Raw genomic sequence first — 27,175 nt, 5'->3', positions numbered from 1 at the left:
CTATGGAAGCCATTCTGAAGCAACCAGGGGGGGATTCTGCATGAGCCAAAAAGCAGAGACAGGAGCAATTGTCAAACTTTTGGTGTCGATCATTCGATTTCATCCTGGACACTACAGAAAATGGGCTTAAAGTGTTAAAAACCGGAATCCTCCTTTAAACCAGTCTGACCAAATCTTGTTTCTTCTCTTCCTGTTCTTCTCATTTCTCCAGTTTTTTTATTTTATAAAACCAGCTTTTCTTTCCTTTCTCTCATTCCTTTCGCCATTTCTCCTCAATTCTCTGTTTAATTAACATTTTAACTTCATATTTACTTAAATTTAATAGTTTTTTATTGTCCTCTGGATATGAAGCAATAAAGTTTGGAATTTTTGAAGGTGGACCACGTGACTTCCTGTCATGGCTGCTAGTGGTTAGCATGTAGCAGCTAGTAGCTGTTAGCATCTGTTTACTTGTTGTTCTGGCGGGAAACGTGCGTGTTTTCCGCAGCAATGGCTTCAGTTCTTCCTCTCAGAGGCTTCATCAGACAGAAACTAGATGTTGCTGCGGAGGAGATCTTCTCTGAGGTGGAGAAAAGCATCCGGCTGCTGGAGATGAGCCTGAGAGAGCAGCTAATCCAGCAGCTAACAGGTAGGGAAGAGCTGCAGGTCGGCTGGCTCTGGGTGGAGGTGCTGAGCTGGGTGTGATGGGTGGAGGTCTGGATCAGATGGAGCAGACAGACCAGAGGAAGCTTAGATCAGCCTGCAGACGGTCAGCTCCTCTGCAGCCAATCAGAGCCCGGGATTATTTAGGGAATCCTGTGACTGTGAAGATCTATGTGAAAAGTTGTTTGATGTTATTTAATTTGATAGAGTTTTTATCCAGATATTAGGGAACAAAGAGCCCTTTGAGGGCATCCATGATCTGGATGATCCTAAAACCATCATTCCTGCTGCAAGATCAAACAGATCATGTTTGAATTGTTCTTTTTAAAGCTGCTCCAACTGACTGATTATAACTGAACAGTTTCACCAAAAGCCTAAATAGTGATTTTTTTTTTAACTAATATTGGGATTGAGATTCTATTCTGATTATCACTTCCATTTAATTCAATTTATTAATATGGAGCAAATCACAACACACCTCATCTACAGGCACTTTATACAGATAGTTCAACCAGATCACACAGATTGGTTCACAGTTTTCTAAGGAAAACCAGCTGATTGCATCGACTCATTGACTCTTCAGCAATCCCTCACACTAAGCATGCTTGTAGCGACAGTGGAGAGGAAAAACTCCCTTTGAACAGGAAGAAACCTCCAGCAGAACCAGGCTCAGTGTGAGCGGCCATCTGCTGAGGCCCACTGGGGTTCACTTTGCTTCCAGCTACGCTGAGCTGAAACGAATGGCAAGGCAATACGCCCTAAAAATAAAATCGCAGATTTTTTTCGATTTTCTCAACTACTTATTAAAACCGCTTAACATCCAACCAATTCCCGTGGCTCCGCTGTTCATATACCAGAACACCAGTTAAACTGGTACCAATATAAGATATCCATCCTTAGAAAGCTTCAATTCTCCTCAATTCAAACGCCAAGTTCATTTAATGGAAATCATGAAAACAATATAAAATAGCGTATTAAATCAGAGTTTATAGAATAAAGCTTTGACTTTCTTCCTTTGAAGCGATCCTGAGGCCGTATTATAAATCCAATCTTAGATTGGTTATATTCTGTTTGTCCGTAAAGGTCTGCTGATAAAAAGCAATTCAGTAAATTCGTAATAAAAACAGCAGAGTATGTATCTGTAGAGTGCCTTAAGAACACATGTTGTGAATTGGTGCTATATATATATATATATAAACTGAATTAAAGGGAAAAGTCCCATCCTTATAGCTAACGCTAACCGTGTTGCTAATTACCCAAGCTTCCACAAAATTTTCTGGTTGATGTTTGGTACGTTTGTTTTCATCACCTTCCAGCCCAGGTTTCTAGCTGAGGTGTGTTGCTTTGTTCGGGTTTTTCTGGTATTTTTCATTTTTCATGCCTCAGTTTAAGATAGTGAAAAATATTTGCTGCCTTTAGGCAACTGTTGCAGCGTGAGGTTCGTTGTTCGCAGTAAACCCAAACCAGTTCCAAACAACGGATGATTTTATTCCTTTTTCCAGGACTAACTTCACATTCCCACCGGTTGTCATGATGTCACTTGCCGAACTGCATTGTGGGAGTAACGCTGCAGCTATGGAAGCTCTGGAGAGCCAAAAGTGCAGCATTTTACAAAATTGTTTTTTTTCTAAATCACCCGCAACAAAAAGTTAAAAATATTTAATTGATCGATTTATCTGTTTTTTTCCCAGGCCTGCCTTATAGCAAACCAGTCTTAGAACCTGCTTTCTGTCAAACTTTAATACATGAAACGATTAATTATTTTCTGAAAAGTTTATGGAAAAAGCTATTTTACATCATCTGTTTTGGATTCTCTAATTGTTGCCCTTTACTTCTTAATAAATCTGAAATATTAATATTTCTCCTGCTTTAAATGAATCTAGTTTTGCCCCAAATATGAAGGTTTGTTCATTTGTTGTTTCTTCTCTCAGGATTTAAACATAAAATCTTTATTTTGTAAATGTTTCTGTTTAATCTAAGCCTCTGATGTTTAGAGAGGAAACAGGAAGTGTGCTCGTTGGCCCGCCATGTGAACGTCCTGTTGGCTGTTTGCCTCAGGTGACCCGGCTGAAGATTCACGTATTGAAAACTAATGCGGACCTTCAGCAGGCCCGGTTCTGGGGTTTGTGGGCTGAGAGAGACCAGCTTAGAGGTTCTGGAATCTGTAATCAGGTTTGACTGAATAAATCAGACCTGAGGTGTTTTTCCTGTTAAGCCGGACATACGCTGTACCACTTTTTCCACTTTTCAGGATGATTCTTCAGTCAAGCACAAATATTTTGGATCGGAACAAGTTTCAGCCTCATGGTGCGTCCTGCGTAGTGTAGTATACAGGGAGATACGAGGGGCGAATAGCCGCTCGCGACCGCCTCCTGATCAGGAATGGTAAGGTGGAGAGAAACCTCCAGCACTGAGAAAACGAGTTTTTCTTCCTTTTCTTCTTCCAGATTGAAGAGTCCGACCAGCGCCATGTCTCAGTGCTGGGTCCACTGTGGTTTTTAGACGTACAGTGTGAGCAGGTAGATCGCGTCAGAGCGTCGGGTCGCACAGTGTGAGCAGCTAACTGGTATCTCTGTAGCTAGCATGCTATGAAATGGTTTCCTGTCGTCCCTCTTCTCTAAACCCATTTCCTTTGGTGCCAGAAAAGAGTTTCTCCTTCGTCTCTAGGTCTGGTACTCTAACCCAACAGGGCCCGGTTTCCGCCACCTAATCTGAACCGGTCCAGAAACCGGATCCATAATCGGGTTCAGGTTCCGATGTCTCAGTCCTGACCTTTATTCTGTCGTCCTTCCAGAACTCCATCAGCAGAAGGTCTCTGAGGAAGATGTTCTGGACGACCCGCAGCTCTGGACCGGTGGGAGGAGCCACAGTTTGGACCAGGAGGAAGCAGAACCTCCACCAGGTCAGGAAGAGGTCCGGCTGTCAGGAAATTTAAAGATGGAAGGAAGACCTAGAGGTTCTGACAGAGGACCGGTCCAGATGGAAGAACTGGACCTTAAGCAGCAACTGCTGGACACCAGCTGTAAACTAGAGATAGAGTCACACAGATCAGGTGAGAACCAGCTGAACATTCTGATTCAACCCACCAGGTTCTGGTTTGGTTCTGAGGCGAAGCTGACATCATAGCTGCTAATCAGATGATCAGAACAAAACGGATCCGGACCTCAGAACCACCAAAAGAAGAACTCATCGGGTTCTGGGAACAAAAACCAATCGTCTGGTTCTGCTGTGGTGACGGGTTTACAGAGACCCGCTTCATCCCGGTTAGAACTTCAGAACCTGGACCTGGTGCTTCTAACCTCTGTCATGTTTTCTCTGGTTCCTACAGAATCCCCACATGGTCCTGAGGAGGTTCTGGCTGATCGAGAGATCTGGACCCATGGGCGGACCCGGAACGCAGACCAGGAGGAAACAGAACCTCCATGGATCAAACAGAACCATGAAGAACCTCAGCCTCTTTGGATCAATCAGAACCAGGAGGAGACTGGGTCTCTACATATCAAACAGGACGAGGAGGATCCAGAACCTCCGTGGATCAAACAGAACCAGGAGGAAGACTCCGTCTATTCAGAGGAGGAGCGGCTGCTGATCCATCAGAACTTTAACCCGGTTCCCTCTGATGAAGAGAGTGACCAGAGGGAACCAGAACCAGTCCCTGAGCAGGTCCACTCTGACACCTCTGATGGTGGCCACGTAGAATCAGAACCTTCTGAAAGGTCCTTGAATGTTTCACAGACGAAGAAACAACAATATGAAGAAAGTTCCTCTGGGTCAGAAAGTCTGGGCGGGTTTGGACCGGGCTTCAGCAGAACATCCTCACTAATGAGCCACATCAGAACTTCCAGCCCTGAGGAAGCTTTCTCTGCGGGTCTTCTGGCAGTAGAACCTTCTTCCTCATCACAACCTCACCATCCCTTCCTGGTTGGACACGCTGGGACGCCGTCTTCACAGCTGTTGGCAGCAAACTCTAAAAGACGGACTCGGACCGCAGAGAGTCTGTATTCCTGCGGCTCCTGTGGGAAACGGTTCCGCTTCCACTGCCGGTATTTGTCCCACCTGAGGACCCATACAGGAGAGAAACCCTTCTCCTGCGGGGAGTGCGGGAAACGGTTCACTCAGGGAGGAAGTCTGTGGCGGCATGTGAGGACGCATTCAGGAGAGAAACCGTTTCTATGCAGGACCTGCGGGAAGAGTTTCACCCAGAAATCGGGTCTGCTGGGTCACATCCGGACCCAGCATGCCGCGAAGCAGCCCTGTTCTGGTTGAACGGGTGACTTCAGAGGACAGAACCGCACCGCCTCTGGACCTGAGAAACATTTGCTGCAGAACTTTGAGGAGTTCTACTGTGGAGAAGACGGTTCTGGTCCAGAGAAGGGCTCAATGAGATGACCTGGGTGCTCGGGTCATCTCACATCTATGTGAACTATATGTGTTTGTTTGTCCAGTTTTGAATAAAATATCTTGGTTCTTATTTGGCTTTCAGTCAATAGTTGGAAGTTGGTCTTTATTACTATCTTCCTGTTCTGAAGGCGGATGAAGCTGAGAATCGGAACCACTTCATGCTCAGGCAGCAGGTCCAAACCCGACCAAATGGAACTGATGCAGCGTAGCTTTAGCTCTAGGTTTGGGAAATCTTTGGAAAGTTCTGTGAAATAGTTCCTACTAAGGGCCACGCACACAAACGTTACATTTCTCTACAGGCGGATGATTCAACCACAGCATGGAAGGAAGGTGACGGGCTAAGCTTTGGTTTCTCCTCTGATTTTAACTATCTGCATGGTCATATAGAAAAAATATCTTGACGGGATTTTACTGATTGAAAGGGGTTAAATAAAGAGAAGGATTTTAATAATCATATGATTCTGATCAGGTTTGCAGGGATTTAATGAATTTAAAGGTAATCAGATAATAATAACAATAATTTTTGTAGCGATCACTGAGTCTGGGAGCGGCCATTTTTGCCCAAACATAGTAACACAGTTCAACCAGATCAGACAGTCAAATTGATTAAATAATTTGCTTTTTAAAGTACTTTGAGAAGTTTGAATTCTGAATATGAGCAAACTTTCCTGTAAATCAGAATTCTGTAGCATTTAGTTTAAGTTTGTTTTCTCCAAACTCTGTTTCTTTACTAATTGGTCAAAACTAAAATCATTTTTCTCAGCTTTATTGTCCTTTTGGTTCCTCAAAGTGGAAACTGAAAGGTTCTGCTGTTGCTTATCATTACTGCTCAGGTCTGTGGGAAACTCAGCAATACCTGAGGAAGCATTATGAACCACAAGGCTGGTCAATAAAGAGTCTTTACCTTTTTTCTGATTTATATTTTGTTTATTTCATTTAATTACGATGAATCTGTTGAACCTGAGTTGATTTGGGCTAAAAAAAATTCCAAACATCCAGTGTGTGAGGCCCTCTAGTGGATGTTATGGGGTATTGCAGGTTCTTGTACAGAGTTCTGGTGTTTCCTGTCACTGTGGGCTGCAGAGCACAGTAGTACACAGCAGAGTCTGACAGACGGAGATCCTGGATCGTCAGATTAAAGGATTTCTTGCTGCTGTCGAGGTCAGTGTCAAATCTGTCATCGTTAAAGTCTGGAGCTTTGATGTTTCTTGATGAAAGCTGTTGCAGCATGTACTTTGGAGAACCAGTTTCTTCTTGTTGATACCAGAACAACGTTGGAGTTACGCTGCTGTCATAAGAACATCCCAGAGTCACAGATTCTCCTTGAGCAGCAGCAACATGTCCTTCTGTCTGTGTCACTGAGTCTCCTTTACACTCTGAGGAAGAACAGAACATGCAGAGGAAGAGATGAAGCAATAAAGATGATTGATTAAAGGAGAACAATCAGCAGCTTTAAAGACTTCTATTCCATGTAGAATAGATGTCATTTTCTCTGATCATTGTCACTTTGAACCATATCAGGTGTTTCTACAAGGTAACAAATGGCAGCAGAAATGATCTGCTCTGATTTCCTGTAGAATGAACATTAAAGCTCTTCATGTAGAGCTCAGTAATGTGTTCAAGTGTTTGAAGAGGAAACATGTTGAGCTTTCTATCTTACCAAAGAAAAGAGCAGCTAGAATAATCCACAGCCAATGTTCCATCTGTCCAACAAGGTTTAAATCAGCAGGAGAAACTAGCTGATGTTCAACATTCAGTCTGACTATTGTTCTCTTCACAGCAACACTTATTATTGACACAATGCTGGAACACAGAGCACAAGGAGAGCTCCGCCTACTGGATGATGGCGCCCTCACAGACAAAGAGGAGGTGCAGAACAACTCAGTTATCCCAGATTGATAGAGGAGGAACTACAGGAATGTTCTCATTTTAGTTTTACTTATCTTCAATCATTTATCCTTATTTTGGTCCATTAAATATGTTTAAAAACTTACTTTTCATCACATTTTCCAAAATGAAACATCCACTGGAGAGTTTTTATAGACTCTACAGCTTCCTAGAAGAAAAAAAAAAACTAATATGATAATGAGTTAAGCTTTTTAATCCTTAGCCTTTTACCAAATACTCATATGCAGCGTAATTTACACAGGATTTGATTGCACTGGTTCCCGTATTAGTTCCAGTACTACAGCAATTACATATTAGTTCCCGGTTGTCTATTTTACATGAACTGTATAGAATAATTACTAAACAACACTGTAAAATGTTTTGTTTCCAGCATATTCAAGATGCAATTATTTTCACAGGGCCCATTCTTCTTTACTTCAGCTCTCTGAAAATCACCAGAATATAGAAAATAATGGATATAGTGTGAAGATTTTCCACATAACTACAGATCAATTATTGTTACTTAGTTACTATAAATTATAATACAATTTACTCAGTAATTTACTGTGCAATAAAAAAAATTCCACACTTTGCCACTTAGTTTGAGTTAAACCCTCTGAAAACCTCCAACCTGTAAAAACGACAACTCAAAATTGTTCACCTTACTAAGATTTTTGCATTCACTGACAGTAAAATTGCCAGTTGGAACTTGAACTGTCTGTTGTGAGCCAGTTGAACTCACGTTCATAAGTTTCTGATGAAAAGTTCATCTTATTCTATAAATTAAGTTGAGTTTACTTAGAAGTTGTAGTTGACACCCAGTCCGAGCGAGGTCAACTTATCTGCGCATGCTCATTTCAAATTTGTCATGGCAACCGGCTGCTACAGGGTTTCCATGGATTTTCCCAGGAGCTCCCTTCTAAAGTTTGCATGTTCTCCCTCAGCATGCATGAGTTCTCTCTGGGTACTCCGGCTTTCTCCCAGTTTCTTCTTCTCTAAATTGTCCTTAGGTGTGTGTGTGTGAATGAATGTCCTGTGTGTCCCTGTAATGGACTGGCAACCTGTCCAGGGTGTACCCTCTCACCCATAGACTGCTTGAGATAGGCACCAGCACCCCTCGCGACCCCACTCGGGACAAGCGTGTAAGAAAATGGATGGTTTACTGTCAGTGGATGATTTAATGGGGGGGGGGGGTTAAACTAAAAAAATGTATGTTGTTACAGGGATGGTAATCTGCATTTAAAATAACTTTTTACAGATAATCTGAACTTAAAATAATAAGTTTTTACAGACTTAAAAGTTCCAGTAACTTGAATTAAAAAAACTTAGTTGGCAGAACTTAATAAGTGTAGTTCTACAAAACTTTAAAAATTAAGTTGATGCCTTCAACTCAAAAATTCTGTGCAGTCGGTTGCCTTGAAATTTTGAGTTGAACTAACTTTTTCGTTTTTACAGTGAGAGCCTTTCAGTCTAACCCTGACAAGGGTTACCTGTCCAAACTATTTCAAATCTAAACCCTAAGTAGCCGAACGTAGAAAAGAATCATTGTCAGTGTTGAAGGAAAGTCCTGCCTTCTAAGACAGACTGAGCTCTGCTATTTAAAATGGAGACAGAACAAGTCTCAGCTTTTTTTATTCTTTTCTATGAAGATCTGAGGGCAGAGGAGGATAAATGGAACATCTCAAAATGTACTTTTGTTGAAATTTTAGACAAAAAAACAGTTATTCTATTTGTAGAAACTAACGGTTCTTGTTGACACTAGTTAAAAGTAGTGTAGCTTAATGTGGCTAACTGAGTGAGCTAAAGGAGGCTAACCTGTTAGCTACTGAGCACAGCTAGCCACAGAGCTACCAAGCGCTTTATATCACGCTCTAAGGATAATACAGGAGGGTGTTAAATCCTGCTAGGCAATGCTGCCTGTCGCACCTCCTCCAGTAACCATGGGTCAGCTGCAGGGTGGGCAGCCAGGAACCTCCATTCACCAACGATTCGCCCCTTTAATCCTGGAGCGTCTCCTGGTGGGGGGGCAGTGGCACAGACGTCTCCATGTGAAATATAAAATCAGATAAAAATGGTGCCATTAATTTTCAATTGTGGTTCAATAGAAATATGAATAATAAACAAACAAGCAAAAAAACAGGTAAACCAGCATCATGGAGGTCCTAATGCAGAGGTTACGGATTAGTGGACCAGAGTCCGGATCCGGAGCCACCTGCTGGCTAATCTGGATCCAACCGGATTTAAAACATTATTATCGCATGTTGTTCCTACAACAGTGTCTAACTTCACTTGCACCTCTTCTCCTGTTATTACGGTAAAGCCCTGGGGAGCGTCCGGCTCCAGGCTGCACGTGATCCAAATGAGCCAATGAGCTGTCAGTCTGGGTTGCTGCTGCTGCTACTTTTAGACACAGCAGGCAAACCTGTGGCAAGCCGGGCGATGGGAAAGAAGGAGAAGACCATGAGAAAAAGAGAGCAGAGAAAGTGTGGACTGCTGGAAGAACAGGCATTTTGTTCAGTCAGATTTCTGCTCCTGTTGATGTTTTGTTGGTGAAATGTTCATGAGCAAGGTTTTCTAATGTGTCTTATCATTTTTTAAATCACAATTCAAAACCAATATTTCAATCCATCAAATCATAATTTTGTATGTCTTAATGTATATTCTTTTTTTGGTTCTTATTAGAATTGCTGTTGTGAATTAATCCTTTCTTTATCGGGAGTGTGTAACTTTCAAGCACCACTGTATATATTTACCTTGTTAAATAGAATCTATTTTAGGATTGCCAGTCCAGAGAGGGAGCGGTGTCTAAGGGGAAGGAGAGGAGCAAGGTGGAAGGTCAGGTAAAGCAAGCTAAGTTTTGGTACAGCCCTTCTTAGAAGACAAAAACCTCAGATATGATGTGTTGGTAAATGATTGAGGCAGTTATTGGCAGAAGGCAAGTTTCACAAATATAGAAAATGTATGTAGAAAACAGTGAAATGTTCTACTTAAGGTTTTTAATCCTATAAATGCGGTTCAACCAGCTGCCCTTCTCCCTTACCAAGATGGCGGCAGCGCTGACGCATCCGTCCGGAAGTTGTCGCCCTAAGGTCCCCCGGAAGTAGCGCTGAGCAGTTGTTAGCAGCTAGCTTGCTTTGTGGACCGTCCGGTCGGATCTCAGGCCAGTTTGGATCAGCAGCTGCAGGAATGGGTTCAGTTCTTCCTCTCAGAGACTTTATCAGGCAGAGACTGGATGCTGCTGCGGAGGAGATCTTCTCCGAGGTGGAGAAAACCATCATCCGCCTGGAGGAGGAGCTGGCCGCCCAGAGCAAGCTGCTAGCTGTGTGCCTGAAGCCGCAGGTCAGGCTGCAGAGGCTCGGTAGGTCTGATGTTCATCTGCATCTCTGGAGGTTCCTCTCACTTAGATCCACATTACTAGATGTTCTAAATGTGATGAACTACAGTTACTCCACCTAAATGCTTTCATCAGGTTTTTCCAACAATGAGCTCAAACATCTATCCATTGAATTCTTTCCATTTGTTGAGAACAAGAGAACCAGAATACACTGATATTTATGTTTATAGATGTTAGAGAGATGCCTTTCAGTGTGTACTATATATATAAGAACCAAAAACATTAATAACAATGAATAAAAGCTGATTCTGATGCCAAGATCAATTAATCATGTATCATTTCATTTCCATGCAGAAAAATCTGGAAATGCTGCATTTTATTCATAGCATTTTTCCTTCTGGTGAACATGGATATATATTTTATTGCATGTTGCATATCCCAGTAAATCTGTTTCTCCTGTAAATCTGCAGCTCTCCCTGTTTCTCTCTGTTTAAAAAGATTTATAAACCTCTTTACTAATATTAGCTGGAAACTACATTTCTAGATCTGTAGAAGCTCTGCAGTCTGATTCTCTGTTCAATAAGAAAACATGTTAACCTGGAACTGGGAGTCTGCTGCAGTCTGCTGCAGGTTTGTTCAGTTATATCTTTTAACTGACCTCTTCTCACTGCTAGAACTGATGTTTTATCTGATTATACCGGCTGAGGTGCCTCTATGTGCTAACGCTAAAGGGCTGATAATTCTGGAATCTTTGGCTAACACGAAAAAATGGCTTTCAGAAGAAACCTCACCGCAAAACAGACTTTAGAAACGTATCAATGATAGCGAATCGGGCGGAGAGGGAGAGACCGGTGATGACTGGTCGGTAGGAAGTAGGGTGGTCACGATACTAAAGTTTTCAACTCGATACCGATACTCAGGAAAATATTCGATACCATTTTCGATACCACAAGGAAAAAAAAAAGACCTCAAAATTCAACAGAAATATTTTTATTAATAAATAAAATACCAAAAATAAATACAATAAACAATAAGAACAATATTTTGAGGTAGTCTTCTGTGCACAATATTAAGCAAGCTTGATAAAAAAAAAAATAACCAAATGAACTTAAGTGTTTCTATCTATCTATCTATCTATCTATCTATCTATCTATCTATCTATCTATCTATCTATCTATCTATCTATCTCATGTGCTTACAGCTCCTTACACTATATTGCCAAAAGTATTTGCTCACCTGCCTTGACTCACATATGAGCTTAAGTGACATCCCGTTCCTAATCCATAGGGTTCAATATGACGTCGGTCCACCCTTTGCAGCTAGAACAGCTTCAACTCTTCTGGGAAGGCTGTCCACAAGGTTTAGGAGTGTGTTTATGGGAATTTTTGACCATTCTTCCAGAAGCGCATTTGTGAGGTCGCACACTGATGTTGGACGAGAAGGCCTGGCTCTCAGTCTCCGCTCTAATTCATCCCAAAGGTGTTCTATCGGGTTGAGGTCAGGACTCTGTGCAGGCCAGTCAAGTTCATCCACACCAGACTCTGTCATCCATGTCTTTATGGACCTTGCTTTGTGCACTGGTGCACAGTCATGTTGGAAGAGGAAGGGGCCAGCTCCAAACTGTTCCCACAAAGTTGGGAGCATGGAATTGTCCAAAATGTCTTGGTATGCTGAAGCATTCAGAGTTCCTTTCACTGGAACTAAGGGGCCAAGCCCAGCTCCTGAAAAACAACCCCACACCATAATCCCCCCTCCACCAAACTTTACACTTGGCACAATGCAGTCAGACAAGTACCGTTCTCCTGGCAACCGCCAAACCCAGACCCGTCCATCAGATTGCCAGATGGAGAAGCGCGATTCGTCACTCCAGAGAACGCGTCTCCACTGCTCTAGAGTCCAGTGGCGGCGTGCTTTACACCACCGCATCCGACGCTTTGCATTGCACTTGGTGATGTATGGCTTGGATGCAGCTGCTCGACCATGGAAACCCATTCCATGAAGCTCTCTGCGCACTGTTCTTGAGCTAATCTGAAGGCCACATGAAGTTTGGAGGTCTGTAGTGATTGACTCTGCAGAAAGTTGGCGACCTCTTCGCACTATGCGCGTCAGCATCCGCTGACCCCGCTCCGTCAGTTTACGTGGCCTACCACTTCGTGGCTGAGTTGCTGTCGTTCCCAAACACTTCCATTTTCTTATAATACAGCTGACAGTTGACTGTGGAATATTTAGGAGCGAGGAAATTTCACGACTGGATTTGTTGCACAGGTGGCATCCTATCACAGTTCCACGCTGGAATTCACTGAGCTCCTGAGAGCGACCCATTCTTTCACAAATGTTTGTAAAAACAGTCTGCATGCCTAGGTGCTTGAATTTATACACCTGTGGCCATGGAAGTGATTGGAACACCTGATTCCAATAATTTGGATGGGTGAGCAAATACTTTTGGCAATATAGTGTATTTCATGTAAACTAATAACTTGTTGATGGCATTAAAATTATTTCTAAGAGCATTAAATTAGAGTTCCTCATTCCTGTATAAAACCTGTGAACGTTTAATTTAATACGACATATTAAAAAAATCCCCATCATCATCCAGCAGATGTTCAGTTTCTGCCTAAATATTTTCTTTCTGTTGTGGATTTTTGTAACAGGAATAGCTAGGATCATCCATAGTTTGTATGAACTCTGTTTATTCTCTGCTTCCAAACTCATCATCTCTTCATCCATTCCTGCAATAAGAATTTTCTTTTAAAGTTGTGAGATTCACTCTAGAATCTCACAACTTCTTCCTGGTCTGTTGAAGCACCAATAGTCTGCATCCAATTATTTCATTAATTGCTCTTAGTTTTTTGGGTTATATTTTGTAGATGCCGACCTGTTTTTACTATAATTTAATTTGACAAACCGGGTCTTCTCTACATTTTTTTTCTTCCTGTTTGGTGCGATTGCATTTGTGGGCGGAGCCAAAAAGAGCTCAGCTCCGTATTTTGACGGTGAGGGACGGAGAAGACGTACGTGGGCGGTGACGAGCGGAGGATGTGGAACAGCGCTCATTGATTTACATGAAAGACAAGGACTCCGTACGTGAGGGGAGCGCTGGCGGAGTATGTGGAATCTGGGGTAAAGGAGGACAAATACACGCCCGGCTTCCACGTCAGACTCGAAGGCAAAATACCTCTAAACAGACTCTTGCCTCTATCATTAGCTACGTTTACATGGACACAACTAATCGGATTGAAGGCCTGATCAGATCAAAAATGTTTCATGTAAACATGTCAGACTGAAGATTCTAATCCGATTCGGTCCGATCGGATCTAAATTTAATTCCGAATGAGAGAGGTGGTTTTTGCCGATCGCCATTCCGATTGGCGTCCATGTAAACACCCATTCGGATCTTAAGAGTAAAATAATCTTCACTGCGCATGTGTGCGACGTCAGCGTGACGTTTTTCCACCTTGTCAACAACAGGAAACCACCGGTCGCTCTCGCTGTGAACAACATGGCGGGGGGAGTCTAGGAACGCCGACTTATACACTCAAGTTCATTTAAAGCTGCAGGAAGCAGGAATTTATCCTCCTCCTCTTCCTCTTTTCTCTCTCCACAGCCCACTCGCTCTCCCGCGCCGGTTCAATCGCTCATTCTCTACATTTTCTCTCGGACATTTCGCTGCCAAGCGCTTTTTTCCTCCTCTCTCCTTTTTTCTTTCCGCTCGCTCCGAGCGCATCGTTTGTCAGGCCTCCCAAAAACCAGACGCAGACAGAACTGCCAAGTTTGGCAGGGAGTTCTGCGCATGCTTAAAAGATTTAATCTGATCCAACGCTTGGTACATGTATACACACGTCATGATCGGATCATTTCATTTAGTGTCCATGTAAACGGAGATTTTGAATTTCCGATCAACCAAGGTTTGGATCGGATCGGGGAAATTTTGCGCATGTAAACGTAGCTACTGTCGACCAAAACTGGTTGTTTTGGCCCTCCTGCAGCAGCACTGGCCATGCTCTCCTCTGTTATTGTGCTGTCTCTCTGCCCTCACATACACACGGCAGCATGTAGCTTCTCGCTTAAGTCTGTAACTCCACCCACATCAAAGTTGGCCATTTTGATTAGGTCACCAATAGGAAGATCCCATATCTGCTGACCGACGGCATGTGGGAGGAGTTGGATATCCAAGGCTGGTCAGCGCGGCGGTGGTAGTATCGATACTTTTAAAATTGAGTATCGTATCCGGATACAACGTTTTAGTATCGATACTTTTGACAACCCTAGTAGGAAGCGGCTCAGTGTATTATGAAATTTAGGCAGGATCTAAATCTATCCAAACATGTTTACACAAACACAATTTAGAATCTAAATTGTGAAATCTTTTTTTTTTTAAACACAGCCTTACTCATTAGAGCGACTAATGAATAAACATACCGTGACTCTAAAATAAGTTATTCATTTGTGACATTGACTTCTGTCTTGTGATTTATCTTAAGTTTTTAACCTGTCAAGTTTTTTTTTAGATTTTTAACATCACAATTTATAGTTTTCCAAACACACAACAGTTTAAAGCAAAGTTTAGTTTGAAAAGAAAGTGCAGGAAGGATTTAAAAGCATGTTAACACAGTAATGTAGGCTTGAGTTCATTATCTGACGCATGCACATACACACCAGGAACCTGGAAACTTAAAAAATACTGAATTACAAAAAACAGTCATTGATATATTTACAAAAATGAATATTAGGAACTATATTTATCAAACATTTTACTGGGCAAGTGAAAATTGTTTTTGGGCAAATGAAATGTGAAATTCACTTGCCCAAAGGGCAAGTGGTAAAAATCCTTAACGTCAACCCCTGAAGTGTAATACGTTACATCATTCTGTTATTTACATCTATTTTTGGTTTGTTCCGGTCTTAAAGTGGATTGCTAGTTTAAAAGAAGTTTTGTAGCCGTTAGCTAATAAATTAATGGTACTCAAGGACAATGAAAAATGCATACTCTGTTAAATCAGTCTTTGATTATATCAATCTTTAGCAGTTAATGAGAATCTATCTAGATCTATCCAAACACGTTTAGACAAACACAATTTAGAATCTAAATTGTGAAATCTTTTTTTTTTAAACACAGCCTTACTCATTACGTCGACCCCCAGTTTCTGTGCCGCTAGGTAATCGTACCTCTGCTATCAAACTAAAAATGTCGTAAATGGAGAGAGTGAAAGGCTCTGTGAGCTGGTCGGGGGTAAAGTGCCTGATTTTCATTTAAGGAGATGCTATCAAAATGAGTCGCTCTCAGACATCAGAACAGCATTGGAAAAAAGGAGCAACATGAGGAAGGATTCAGATCAAAACATCCAAGACTGGAACTGATTGGTGGAAATGAGAAAAGAAAGATTTAAAGCCTTTAAGTGAAGCAGCATCCAGTTGTTATTATCTGAAGCTCAACCTTCAACACTATGGCTGGGTATTGTTCAAAAATGTTCGGTTCCGGTACCAATACCGATACCTTCACTTCGATACCGGTTCCTGAGCGATACTTTTTTCGATACCAGTTTTATAATATCAATTCGAAGAAAAAGAAAATTACACAACATAAAAAAGTACAAATTTTGAGTTTTATTTTAAGCTCTAATTTTTCCATTTACATTTTTCCTCTTACATAAAAAAAAAATTCAGTGTCTAATATTCAGTTACATTGTAAGGACCTTTTTACTTAGCAGTTTTCCTTTAGAAAAATTACCATGTCTGCTTTCTCAGGAGACAAACAAGCCCGTTGAATGGGATCCTACTGACAGCACACCGCTGGTATGTGGGGGTCTGAGCGGCTCCCACAGAAATATTGGAAGGCAGGATGAACTGACTGCACTGATTAAGTTTTCAGGGGGATTTTCCAACTTAAATACATAATAAAACTACTTTATTCCCACTGATCACAGCAAATATAGCTGCAAGGCAAATAAAGGATAGAGTAGCTCCGCCCAACATGCGTCAGAGAGCCAGAGCAGCAAAGCTGCTTCAGCCGCACGTCAGAAGCTGGTACAAGCAGCAAAAAATGAAGCAGCAGACGCGATTTTGCTGCTCCTGCTGCGTCCAGTGAAAGCAGCATGATCCACTCCGCTCTGGCTTTGCTCCGCCCACGGGCTGCTGAGAGGAGGATGGCTGCGCTGGCTGCGGTCCGCTCTTCTTGCAGTCAAACACCGGGAAACTTTCTGCTCTTAAATTGTTTCCGTGCACGATGTATTGCATTGCGCACTATTGGCATCAGTCTTAATAAAGTGAAGCCGCACTTTTGACCTGGGGGGCATTTTAAAGGGGTTTCACGACGCTGCAACCAGTTCACAACAGATACACATGAACCCTGGCTGTAGGCGGGACCACCTGTGTATTTTTCCTGGATGACGCAATCAGGTTAAGTGTTACAGCCAATCACCGAAACTTGGTACCGAAAGACGAGGCAGGTTTCGATACTCTGTAGAACCGAAGCATTTCGGTCGGTACCATAAAAGAACCCATGATCGGTACCCAGCCCTATTCAACACAAAGAAAAGAAAATCCAAAAACTGGAGAATAAAATGTTAGGATTTAAAAGGAAGCTTTCCCACATGATGACACATTTCCTTTTATCTCAGTGAAGAATGGACTCATTTCAGCAGTAAATGTGGTTTCCATTGATACGCTGCATGGAATCTGTGGGAAATATGGATCTGATCCATCAGCTGTCTCAGGTCTAGAGTACATCGTAGGAACACTTCAGCTGTGAGGAACAGGATCTACAGTCATGGCCAAAAGGATTGAGAATGACACAAATATTATATTTCCAGATGATCTGCTGCCCTCTGGTTTTCGTGTGTGTATGTCAGACGTTGTCATCACATACAATAATACAATTGCAGTCATATTCTGAGTAACAAAAGCTTTTAATGACAGAATGAGTTAATGCAGTGAGTCAATATTTGCAGTGTTGACCCCTCTTCTTCAGGACCTCTGCTAGTCTCCCTGGCTGCTCTCAATCAACTTGTGGACCAAATCCTGACTGACAGCAGTCCATTCTTTCACAATCAATGCTTGTTTCCAGGCCATGGACCCAACATCTCTGTTTTGTTCCCTGAGCCAGTTAGATATCACCTTTGCCTTAAGGCAAGGTGCTCCATCATGCTGGAAAAGGCTTTGTTCATCACCAAACTGCTCTTGGACGGTTGGGAGAAGTTGCTCTCGGAGGACATTCTGGTTCCATTCTTTATTCATGGCTGTGTTTTTAGGTCAGACTGTGAGAGAGCCGACTCCCTTGGCTGAGAAGCAACCCCACACATCAATGGTTTCAGGATGCTTTACAGTTGGCATGAGACCAGACTGGTGGTAGAGCTCACCTCGTCTTCTCCCAACAAGCTGTTTTCCAGATGTCCCAAACAATGGGAAAGAGGATTGATGAGAGAAAATGACTTTCCCCCAGTCCTCAGCAGTCCACTCCCTGTACCTTTAGCAGAATATCAGTCTGTCCCTGATGTTTTTCCTGGAGAGAAGTGGCTTCTTTGGTGCCCTCCTTGAGACCAGGCCTTGCTCCAAGAGTCTCCGCCTCACAGTGCGTGCAGATGCACTCACACCTGCCTGCTGCCATTCCTGAGCAAGCTCTGCACCGCTGGCAGCCCGATCCCGCAGCTGAAACACTTTTCAGAGATGGCCCTGGCGCTTGCTGGTCTTTCTTGGGTGCCCTGGAGCCTTTATGGCAACTATGGAACCTCTCTCCTTGAAGTTCTTGATGATGCCATAGATTGTTCACTGAGGTGCAATCTTTCTAGCTGCCATTCTCTTTCCTGTTAGGCTACTTTTGTGCAGTGCAATGATGACTGCACGTGTTTCTTTGGAGATAACCATGGTTCACAGCAGAGAAACAGTTATGCTAAGCACCAGCCTCTTATTAAAGTGTCCAGTGGTGTCATTCTGACTGAATCCTGACAGATTGATCTCCATCCCTGTCCTCATCACCACGCACACCTGTGTAAATGGAGCAATCATTGAAACCATGTTAGCTGCTCTTTTTAAAGCAGGGCTGCAATGATGAAATGTGTTTTGGGGGATAAAGTTCATTTTCTAGGCAAATATTGGCTTACGCTGATCACTCTTTAGAACAGTGGTCTCCAACCCTGGTCCTCAAGATCTACTGTCCTACAGATTTTAGATGCATCCCTGCTTCAACACAGCTGAATCAAATGAATGGCTTGAAAAGGTAATCAATCATTTGATTCAGCTGTGTTGAAGCAAGGATGCATCTAAAATCTGTAGGATAGTAGATCTTGAGGACCAGGGTTGGAGACCACTGCTTTAGAACATTCTGGAGTTTATGCAAATTGCCGTTATAAAAACTGAAGCCGTAGACTTTGTAAATATTAACACACGAATCATTCTCAAAACTTTTGGCCATGCCTGTAGCTGAAACAGGTGCTTTACCGATCTCTTCCTGTTTGTTCCTCACACTGACCTCGTAGCGTTAGCTTAGCATGTAGCATCTCTCAGGGTTTCGTTTCATCTTGTCCGACTGCTTCATAGAAAAGTCTCCATCGAACAGCTGGCGCTGAAGATGGTCTGATTTCCTAGATCTATTTATTCATGAAGGCCTGATTGAATCTGATTCAGGATTTGATTTGATTGGTTTATGATTTAGTCCAGAATATCAAGAAGTGAATTTCTCCATTGTGAGATGAATAAAGTTAAATTATTATGTTCGAGTCGATCATTCGGACCGTCTCCAGTCCTTTCGTTTCATCCTGTCTTCTCCGTTTTCTCCAGCTTAAAATCCTGTTTCCTGTTTCTTCGCTTAATCTTATTTTCCAGCAGCAACAGTTTTATTTTCTGTGTTTAAATGTTTTTGACGACCTCCAGATGTGATTGTTGTTATTTTAGGTTTTCCTGGTGAGAAATCAGAATCAGCTTCACTGTAAAGCCTCTTTCCCAATGAAAATATGTTTTTTAAACATGTGTCGACTCGCTAACAATCGGCATCTGGCTCCCTTCCCATTGGCAATAAAAGCTGGTCTAACCCCTTGCTGGCAGCTCCGTGCCCTCTGACCTCTTACAGCTGCATGCGTGGTGACACGTGGGTTAGCACTGATGATGTCACTAGTGCGACAGAAACCAGGAAAGTAAACAATGGAGAGCAACATGGAAGGAAGCCACGGCCTAGTCAGTGTTATTTATTGTTTCTCTCTATTATCTGTCTGATTCTGTCTCACCAGAGCTGCTCCATGTTTATCGAATGGAAACAGAGTGTTTCTGCTTGTTAGATCAGACCGACTGGCCAGTGGGAAAGGGGTATGAGATAGAAGTTTCATCCACATCTTCATTTGTCAGGTTCATCACTGTCTTGTTTGAGAAACAAACAAGCAGACAGACGATGATATACTGAAGGACGTAGAAAGAACAAAGCGGTGAAAGAAATTAGGCCTTATTATTGATAACAGAATATTCAGGTTTAAAATGTCCTGACGGCCATGAAACGAGTCCATGGGGGGTTCCTGAGCTGCTCGCCCTCAGGCTTTCAAAACTCTACATCTAGAGTTCTGAATTCTAGAGTTCTGAACATGTAGAGTTTTGCTCTTCTCTTTATAACGCCACAAAAAGTTGGTGCTTAAGGCGGGTCGGGTCGCAGAAACTGAGGTCTGGTGCCACACAGCAAACCCCCGTTACTGCCACTCTATAGCGGGAGGTGTTACTGGCAGGTTCTGATACCGTTTTGTTGGTGGAACTGGACTCAGTCTGTTTGGACTGAACACATCATTGTTCTGTATGAACCCATCAGTCAGAACCAGATTCAGTTATCAGAACACAAGACTAATCCTGGTGTTGCATTGTTGGTGGTTCTGAAGTTTAGAACATCTTTTGGATTGCCATGATCATGATGATATTCTCTGTCTCCTCAGGACTTCCTCCCAGACGAGTTTATAAGGAAGAGGTTCTGACCGACTACGGGAGTCTCTGTGTTCAGGACAAGGTGGAACCAGAACCTCCACGCATTAAAGAGGAGGAAGTGGAGCTGTATCCCCCTGAGTTCACACAGAACCTCACAGAACGAGAACCTCCACGCATTAAAGAGGAGGAAGTGGAGCTGTATCCCCCTGACTTCACACAGAACCTCAAAGAACAAGAACCGCCACAGACCGAAGAGGCTCAGCAGCAGCCAGAACCTTTGCAGGGAGAAGAAGCTTTGGATGATCCAGAATCTCCTCAGAATGGAGATGAACCGTGTGGACCAGAACCTCTGCAAATGGACCAGACCCTGGCTGAGCCACACAGTCCGCAGATCATAGACGACCTGGACGAGTTAGGACCTTTTGACATCGAAGAGGCCCTGTCAGAACCAGGATGTCCACAGATTATAGACGACTTGGGCGAGTTGGAGTACCTGGACACCGAGGAGGACCTGGAGGAACCAGAACTCCTGGAACCAGAAGATAATCAGGAATCAGAAGACCCAGAATCTCCCCAGAATAAATCCAGAAAATTGGAGTTCTGGACCCGACATGACGATGAGGGTCTGCTACTTAGGAAGGAGTTTGATACCTTTGTGCCGCGACATAGAGAGTCCAATAGCGCAGAACCATCAGGGAGTTCTGAAGACTACCTGGCAACCGTCCAAATACCAGGTACGAAACACTGTACTTGTCCGAATGACCCAACAGGTCTGGAACAGAGACTAGCCCACTGCCCTAATCTGAACCCATTTAATGCAGATTATTAAGGGCCTAAATAGAGCCGTTCGGGTCTGTTAAGTCCATATTTAGGTTCAGCTGTTGGTTGTGGTTTAATTTGGACCAGAAAAAATATTTTGGGTTCTGAATTTCTAGAGGAGAAACAGGTCTTTTAGGGTTGGGAAATAGTATTTAGTAGGGGGTGTAAGCCCTTAATGACCAGGATGCTAACTCCAGAATCTCTGCCTGGTAGATTATGACCCTAAGCTGAAGCTCACTGAAGTTCTGCTGAAGAAAAAAAAGTTATATTTCTTCCCTACTGACTGCCAGATGCGGCACTTAAAGCACTGAATGATCACTCTTGCATTTGAGAATTAGTATCAACAAAATCACCTGTGACCTACCGGTGATCAGCGGAAGCCTATATAGGCATGTGACACCGGTAGTTCAGTCCCTTCTCATCTTCTCGCATGCAGGTTTTTTGTGAGCTATTTCTTTCTACAGACGCTTGAGTTTCTCTGTATAACCGCTTCCTCTGTCAGCTTGCTGCTAGTAGCCCCGTGATCGTTTGTGATCGGAGCTGCGGGCATGCTCGCCCTCCAGGGGCGATTGTTGTGCCTACTGCTCATTTTATTTACCTCACCAGTGACGTTTTCTGCCAGTGCTGAGTTCTTTGGTTTGTCTGAATTGAAATATATGGTTATCTGTTATTACTTACCTCACCTGTGGCATTTTCTGCCAGTGCTGAGTTCTTTGGTTTGTCGGGATTGAAATATATGGTTATCTGTTATTACTTACCTCGCCACTGGCGTTCTCTGCCCGTGCTGAGTTCCTTGGTTGGGCATAATTGAAACAGCTAGTTGCTGTTTGCATTTACCTCACTAGGGGCAATTTCTGCCCTGTCGAGCTAGCACCAGGGTATGGAACATCTCTCCTGTTCCACCTGCTTGGCTCCTCTGCAACCTGAGGATGGTTATGACCTGTGCCCCCCTTATCTGGGTGTTGACCACCTAAAGGAGGCGCTTACCGATGCCGCCTGCTCCAATTGCAGCATTCTCCCCCATGCGGCGCGGCTGGCCCAGCTGTCCTCAATTTAACAGACCATCCCCTGGATGGGTTCTCATCATGAGGAACAGTTGCCCCCTGACCAGGGGGTACACCCCAAACGTTCCGCAACAGATGTTCCGTTTACGGCGGCAAAGAGGTCCCGCCATTCGAACGGTGGGCTGTCTTCAAGGGTGGATCAGCTGTCCTCAGAGCAAGCCCAGATGAAGGCTCGGGCTTCGCACCCCTTTCGGGCTGCGGAACCAGTTCGGCCCGCCCCTAGGCCTCAGAGGGGCCCCGAGGTGATACATTGGGGCCGGTGGCTGGATATTTTACCCCAGGTCAGCTTTCGAACGAGGCAAATGCACCCCAGATCTTTGGGTGCTCTCCACTCTGACCAGGGTGGGTCCACGTCCCCAAGACCGCTGTCCCTAACACGCCGGCTCCTGGTCTGGGCCTCATCTCGCTTCACCAGTCTCAGGGCGGCCTATATCCGGGGCTGGCGCAACGGACCCGCAGACTTTCTTTCCCGCAATTCGCCTCTTCCGGGGGAGTGGCGGCTCTACCCCGAGGTGGTAGATCACATCTGGGGGACATTCGGCAGAGCAGGTGTGGATCTCTTCGCCTCCAGAGACCCGGCCCACTGTCCCCTCTGGTTCTCTCTGTCAGACAGTTCTTGTCCTCTGGGGTGCGATGCGCTGGCCCACGACTGGCCCAGAACTCTCCTGTATGCCTTTCCCCTGTTGGGCCTGATTCCCCAGACCATACTGCGAGTTCTCCAGGAAGGGCACAGGCTCCTGCTGGTAGCCTCGTTCTGGCCGGCGAGGACTTGGTTTCCTCTGCTGCTAAGGCTTTGTTACAGCTCACTGATGCGCCTTCCATCCAGGAGGGACCTCCTGTCCCAACTGAGGGGTCGGGTTCTCCACCCCGACTCAGACTGCCTGCAGCTCTGGCTTTGGCCTCTGCAGGGTCCAACCCAGCCTTCTCCCGATTTGGGGGTGACGTGGGCCACACAGTGACTTGGGCATGGGCACCATCCACCCGGGCTGCTTACACTGCCAGATGGGCGGCTTTTTCTACCTGGTGTGACAATAGGGGGCTGGACACCATACGTTGTCCCATTCAACCATTACTGGCTTTCCTTCAAGGGTTACTTAACCGTGGGCAGTCCCCTTCAAACTTGAAGGTCTACGTGGCTGCCATTTCCCATTGGCACACTGGGTTCAGTGGCTGCTCTGTGGGAAGGTGAAGGGACATAGCAGTGTTCCTGAGGGGTGCCAGACGTTTGCTTCCTCCGAGGCATTGGATGGCTCCTACTTGGGATCTTGGCTTGGTGCTTCAAGCTCTGTATTCCCCACCTTTTGAGCCGATTGTGACAGTGGACCTAGAATGGCTTTCCATGAAGACTGCCTTCCTGCTCGCCATGGCTTCTGGTAGACGAGTGGGGGAGCTGAATGCTCTGTCTGTATCCGAGCCTTGTTGTCGGTGGAACCCAGATGGCCCAGGAGTTACCCTTCCTTTGTTCTGAAGGCCCCCACGGTAGCAGGCACAGTCTTGCCGCTTCAGCTGTCCCGCTTCGAGCCCGGGACCCCTTCTGAAGCTCTGTGTCCAGTCAGAGCGCTGGAGGCCTATGTTCGCACCACAGCGACCATTTGGCTGACTGACAGCTTCTTTGTATGCCATTGTGGCCCTCGGCGAGGTCATGCCCTTTCCAAACAAAGGTTGGCATGTTGGATCATGGGGGCGATAACTGTGGCATACTCTCTGCAGGGTCAGCCCCTGCCTCGGGGTGCGATGCCATTCTACAAGGAGCCTGTCAACCTCATGGGCTGCAGTGATGGGGGTGCCGCTGGAGTCAATCTGCGAGGCGGCCTCATGGTCTGTGCCGACCACTTTCATGAGGTTTTATAGAGTGAACATGGCTACGCCTCATCCTCTTCAGGGCATCCTGCAGTAACCACCGGCTGCATCCCACTAAGGTAGGGGCTGCTGCCGGGTTCCAATGGGTTGTTCCTTACTTCTGCATCCCTCGGGACCTAGTACGTCATTCAGTGCTTTAAGCCAGAGGGTTTGGTCCCTCGGTTTCGCTGGCTCACAAGAAGATTGAGGGACTGAATTACCGGTGTCACGTGCCTATATAGGCTTCCGCTGATCACCGGTAGGTCACAGGTGACTTTGTTGATACTAATTCTCGACCTGCGCAAGAGTGATCATTCAGTGCTTTAAGCACCGCCTGTCGCAGTCATCCGGGATTCATAGAACCGTGGTTACATATGTAACCTTCGGTCTGTGGTCTAAGCCAAGTCTAGATTTAAAGCTGGTTGAGATGATGGTTCTCACTGACATCAGTCAGGCCGTTCGTGTTGGGAAATCCTCCAACCGTTTGGAAGTCTCAGACCTGGCACCTGAGCAACCAGATACCAGGTGGGTAACCTGCAGGAGTCAATAGTTGTTTGTGGTTCTGTGAAGGAACAGACCTTTGCTGTGGTTCTGGTTCCTTTAGTTTATACTAGGAATATATCTGGACCTCTTTTCCAAACTCAGCAGACACTCAGATGACCAAAGCTGAGGAGGAGCAGATCCAGTTTTTCAGTGTTCTGATTGGTGGAGAGTGACCAGACCTGAGCTCCTCCTAGTCGACCCGTTAGTGCAGAACCAGCTGAGTCTCCACTGTCTATTTTTTTTATGGTTTAGCTCTGTGGACTAACTTACTTTTTTCTGATTCTTTTTTTTTTTTTCTATGAAACAGAACAGAACCATGTTTATCAGGAAGACGTTCCAACTGAGCCCGAAAAGTTCCTCAATGTGGATTCAAAGAAACCAGGGTCGCTCCAGATTAAAGAAGAGCAGGAAGAAGTGGGCTCCAGTCTCGCTGGACATAGACCAGAGACAGACTTCTTCATGGTGACCGTTAACTATGATGAAGAGGAGCAGAGTGAACCAGAACCAAGCAGTTCCCAGCAGTCCGAAGACTCAAATGAACCCAAACCCTTTGTTTGTAAGACCTGTGGCAAAAAGTTCTCTAACATGTTGCTGCTACAAGACCACCGAGACACGCACCAGAACGAGAAGCCTTACTCCTGTGAGCTCTGTACGCGGCGCTTTGCCCGGAGGGACAGTGCCTTTCGCCATATGATTACGCACACCGGTGAGAAGCCCTTCTCCTGTAAGATCTGCGGGGAAAAGTTTGGCTTGAACAGTCACCTGGTGCGCCACCTGAGGCGGCACACGGGGGAGAAGCCTTTCTCCTGCCACATCTGCAACAAGACCTTCAGACAGAGCAACACCCTGACCTGTCACGTCAGAACTCACACAGGGGAGAAGCCCTACCCCTGCAGTGTGTGTGGGAAGGGCTTCGTCAGGAGGAGCGCTTTGGACATCCACATGAGGAGTCACACGGGAGAGAAGCCGTATACCTGCAAAGTGTGTCACAAAACCTTCACTGGAGGGACGGGGCTGAGCTTCCACATGAGGACGCACACGGGGGAGAAGCCGTATTCCTGCAAACTGTGTGGGAAAGCCTTCAGACAATCCAGCCACTTGCTGTGCCACAAGAAGCACTCCCACAGGGTCTGACCTGCAGAGTGAAAACATGTGGTTTTCTGATCCTGTGCTGAATGAGTTAAACTAAACTGGACCTTCAGGCGGTTCTTTTGGGCCATTGATACCAGGAGAACATTGGACACTTCATTAACCTACTGCAGGTGGCCCTTCTATCAGTAGCAACAGCTTTAGCATATTTAACGCCACCTCATGTATGCCTGCTGATGTTCAGAGGACAGCAATACACAGTGGGACATATGGAAAGTGTTTATCATATAGTGATGTAGGATCTACTTTGTTTTAGCTACTCAGATGAAGTCTACTCTACTTGTGATTAGAGGTGAGTATTGGTATGAGTGTTGCGATTCGATACATGTCGCAATACTTGGGTCACGAAACGATATTATCACGATATTGCAGTATCACTATATATTTCCATATTTTCCCCAGCTATCAAAATCAAATGATGAGATAAAACAGCAAGTGCTGTATATTTTCATCAGAAAATATTGATTAGGTATTATTATCCATGTTGTTTGGGGTTTTCTTCCACTGTGACTGCCTCAAATACAGATTTGGTGCTGCACGCACAGTTAAAGGGCTCCACAGCGCTTTCTGCCAGAGTGGTGGTGCAGAGGTAGCCCATTTTCCCATCAATGTTTTATGTAACCATTTTTTTTTTTTGAAAATCGATACTAAGAAGTGAAAGATCGATATTATATTGGGCAGCCGAATATCACGATATATCGCCAAAATGATTATTTCCCACACCCCTGCTTGTGATGAACATCCAACAAACTTTAACAATCAGTGTTTCGATAAGAGATGACTTCATGTTCATTCATTTCCCGCTGTTGTTTTTTTTAGACTCCAAATATCCACTAGATCTCTGTATTTAAAGTATAAAGAATATTATTTATTAGAAGAATTGGTGGATTTCCTAAGCGCAGAGTGGAATTTAATTTAGATTCCCTCCATCCATTTTCCATCACGCTTATACCTGCTGGGGTCATGAGGGGTGCTGATTCCTGTCTCCAGCTTTTAATGGGTGAGAGGCGGGGTACCCCCTGGACAGGTCGCCAGTCACATAGCACCACTTCAAAAGACGTCATGTTACAGCACCTTACAGGGAAAATTCAACCAGAACCAGTCAGATTGATTAAAAAGGTCTCTATCTGAAGAAAAACATTTAAATCATTGGCTTTTCAGGATTCCCTCCTCCTGGATGATGATTTGGGACGTTACTTGCATTGTACCGTTTACTGTAAAGCAAACCTTTACACAGACGATGCATGCAGGGACAGTGGAGAACAAAAAATCCCTTTTAACAGGAACAAACCTCCAGCAGAACCAGGCTCAGTGTGAGCGGCCATCGGATGGGACTGACTGGGGTTAAAGAAGATAGAAGCGAACATAGAAAAGGAACATGAAGCACTGATCTATAAATACTTTATATGTTAGAAAATGTAATGTAAGCTAGTTTCATAGCTGGTTCTGTCTGGGAAAGAAATGGTTAATCAGATGAGCTCAGCCATATTTTTGTTAGGGGTGAAAGAGCACGTGAATATTAGTCTCAATAAAAGCTGAGCCCATTGCTATATTTAGGAGAGAAACAGGAATAAATACTAACAAAAGGGGTGTTGAGAGCAGCAGC

General features: G+C 44.4%; 2 protein-coding genes and 1 gene segment (V, D, J or C); 2 read left to right on the top strand and 1 right to left on the bottom strand.

Moving 5' to 3' along the window:
* The first annotated feature begins 376 nt into the window (after positions 1–376).
* Positions 377–5,113, top strand: LOC119787900 (zinc finger protein 853-like). The gene is made up of 3 exons (XM_038291960.1): positions 377–628; positions 3,437–3,694; positions 3,971–5,113. The coding sequence occupies exons 1-3, from the start codon at positions 490–492 to the stop codon at positions 4,906–4,908; spliced, it is 1,335 nt and encodes a 444-aa protein (XP_038147888.1). The 5' UTR covers positions 377–489; the 3' UTR covers positions 4,909–5,113.
* An 845-nt stretch (positions 5,114–5,958) lies between these two features.
* Positions 5,959–6,862, bottom strand: LOC119787907. The segment is given in 2 exon segments: positions 5,959–6,419; positions 6,704–6,862. Coding segments are annotated over 2 exon segments (444 nt in total).
* A 3,127-nt stretch (positions 6,863–9,989) lies between these two features.
* LOC119787890 (zinc finger protein 1 homolog) lies at positions 9,990–25,983 on the top strand. The gene is made up of 3 exons (XM_038291949.1): positions 9,990–10,288; positions 20,167–20,889; positions 24,728–25,983. Exons 1-3 carry the CDS (start codon positions 10,117–10,119, stop codon positions 25,552–25,554), a joined length of 1,722 nt encoding a protein of 573 aa, XP_038147877.1. The 5' UTR covers positions 9,990–10,116; the 3' UTR covers positions 25,555–25,983.
* The last annotated feature ends 1,192 nt before the right edge of the window (positions 25,984–27,175 follow it).

This window comes from Cyprinodon tularosa, unplaced genomic scaffold, assembly GCF_016077235.1.
Source record: "Cyprinodon tularosa strain WSP-4 unplaced genomic scaffold, ASM1607723v1 ctg1084, whole genome shotgun sequence".
NCBI lineage: Eukaryota > Metazoa > Chordata > Actinopteri > Cyprinodontiformes > Cyprinodontidae > Cyprinodon > Cyprinodon tularosa.
This window is presented reverse-complemented; position numbering and strand designations above follow the sequence as displayed.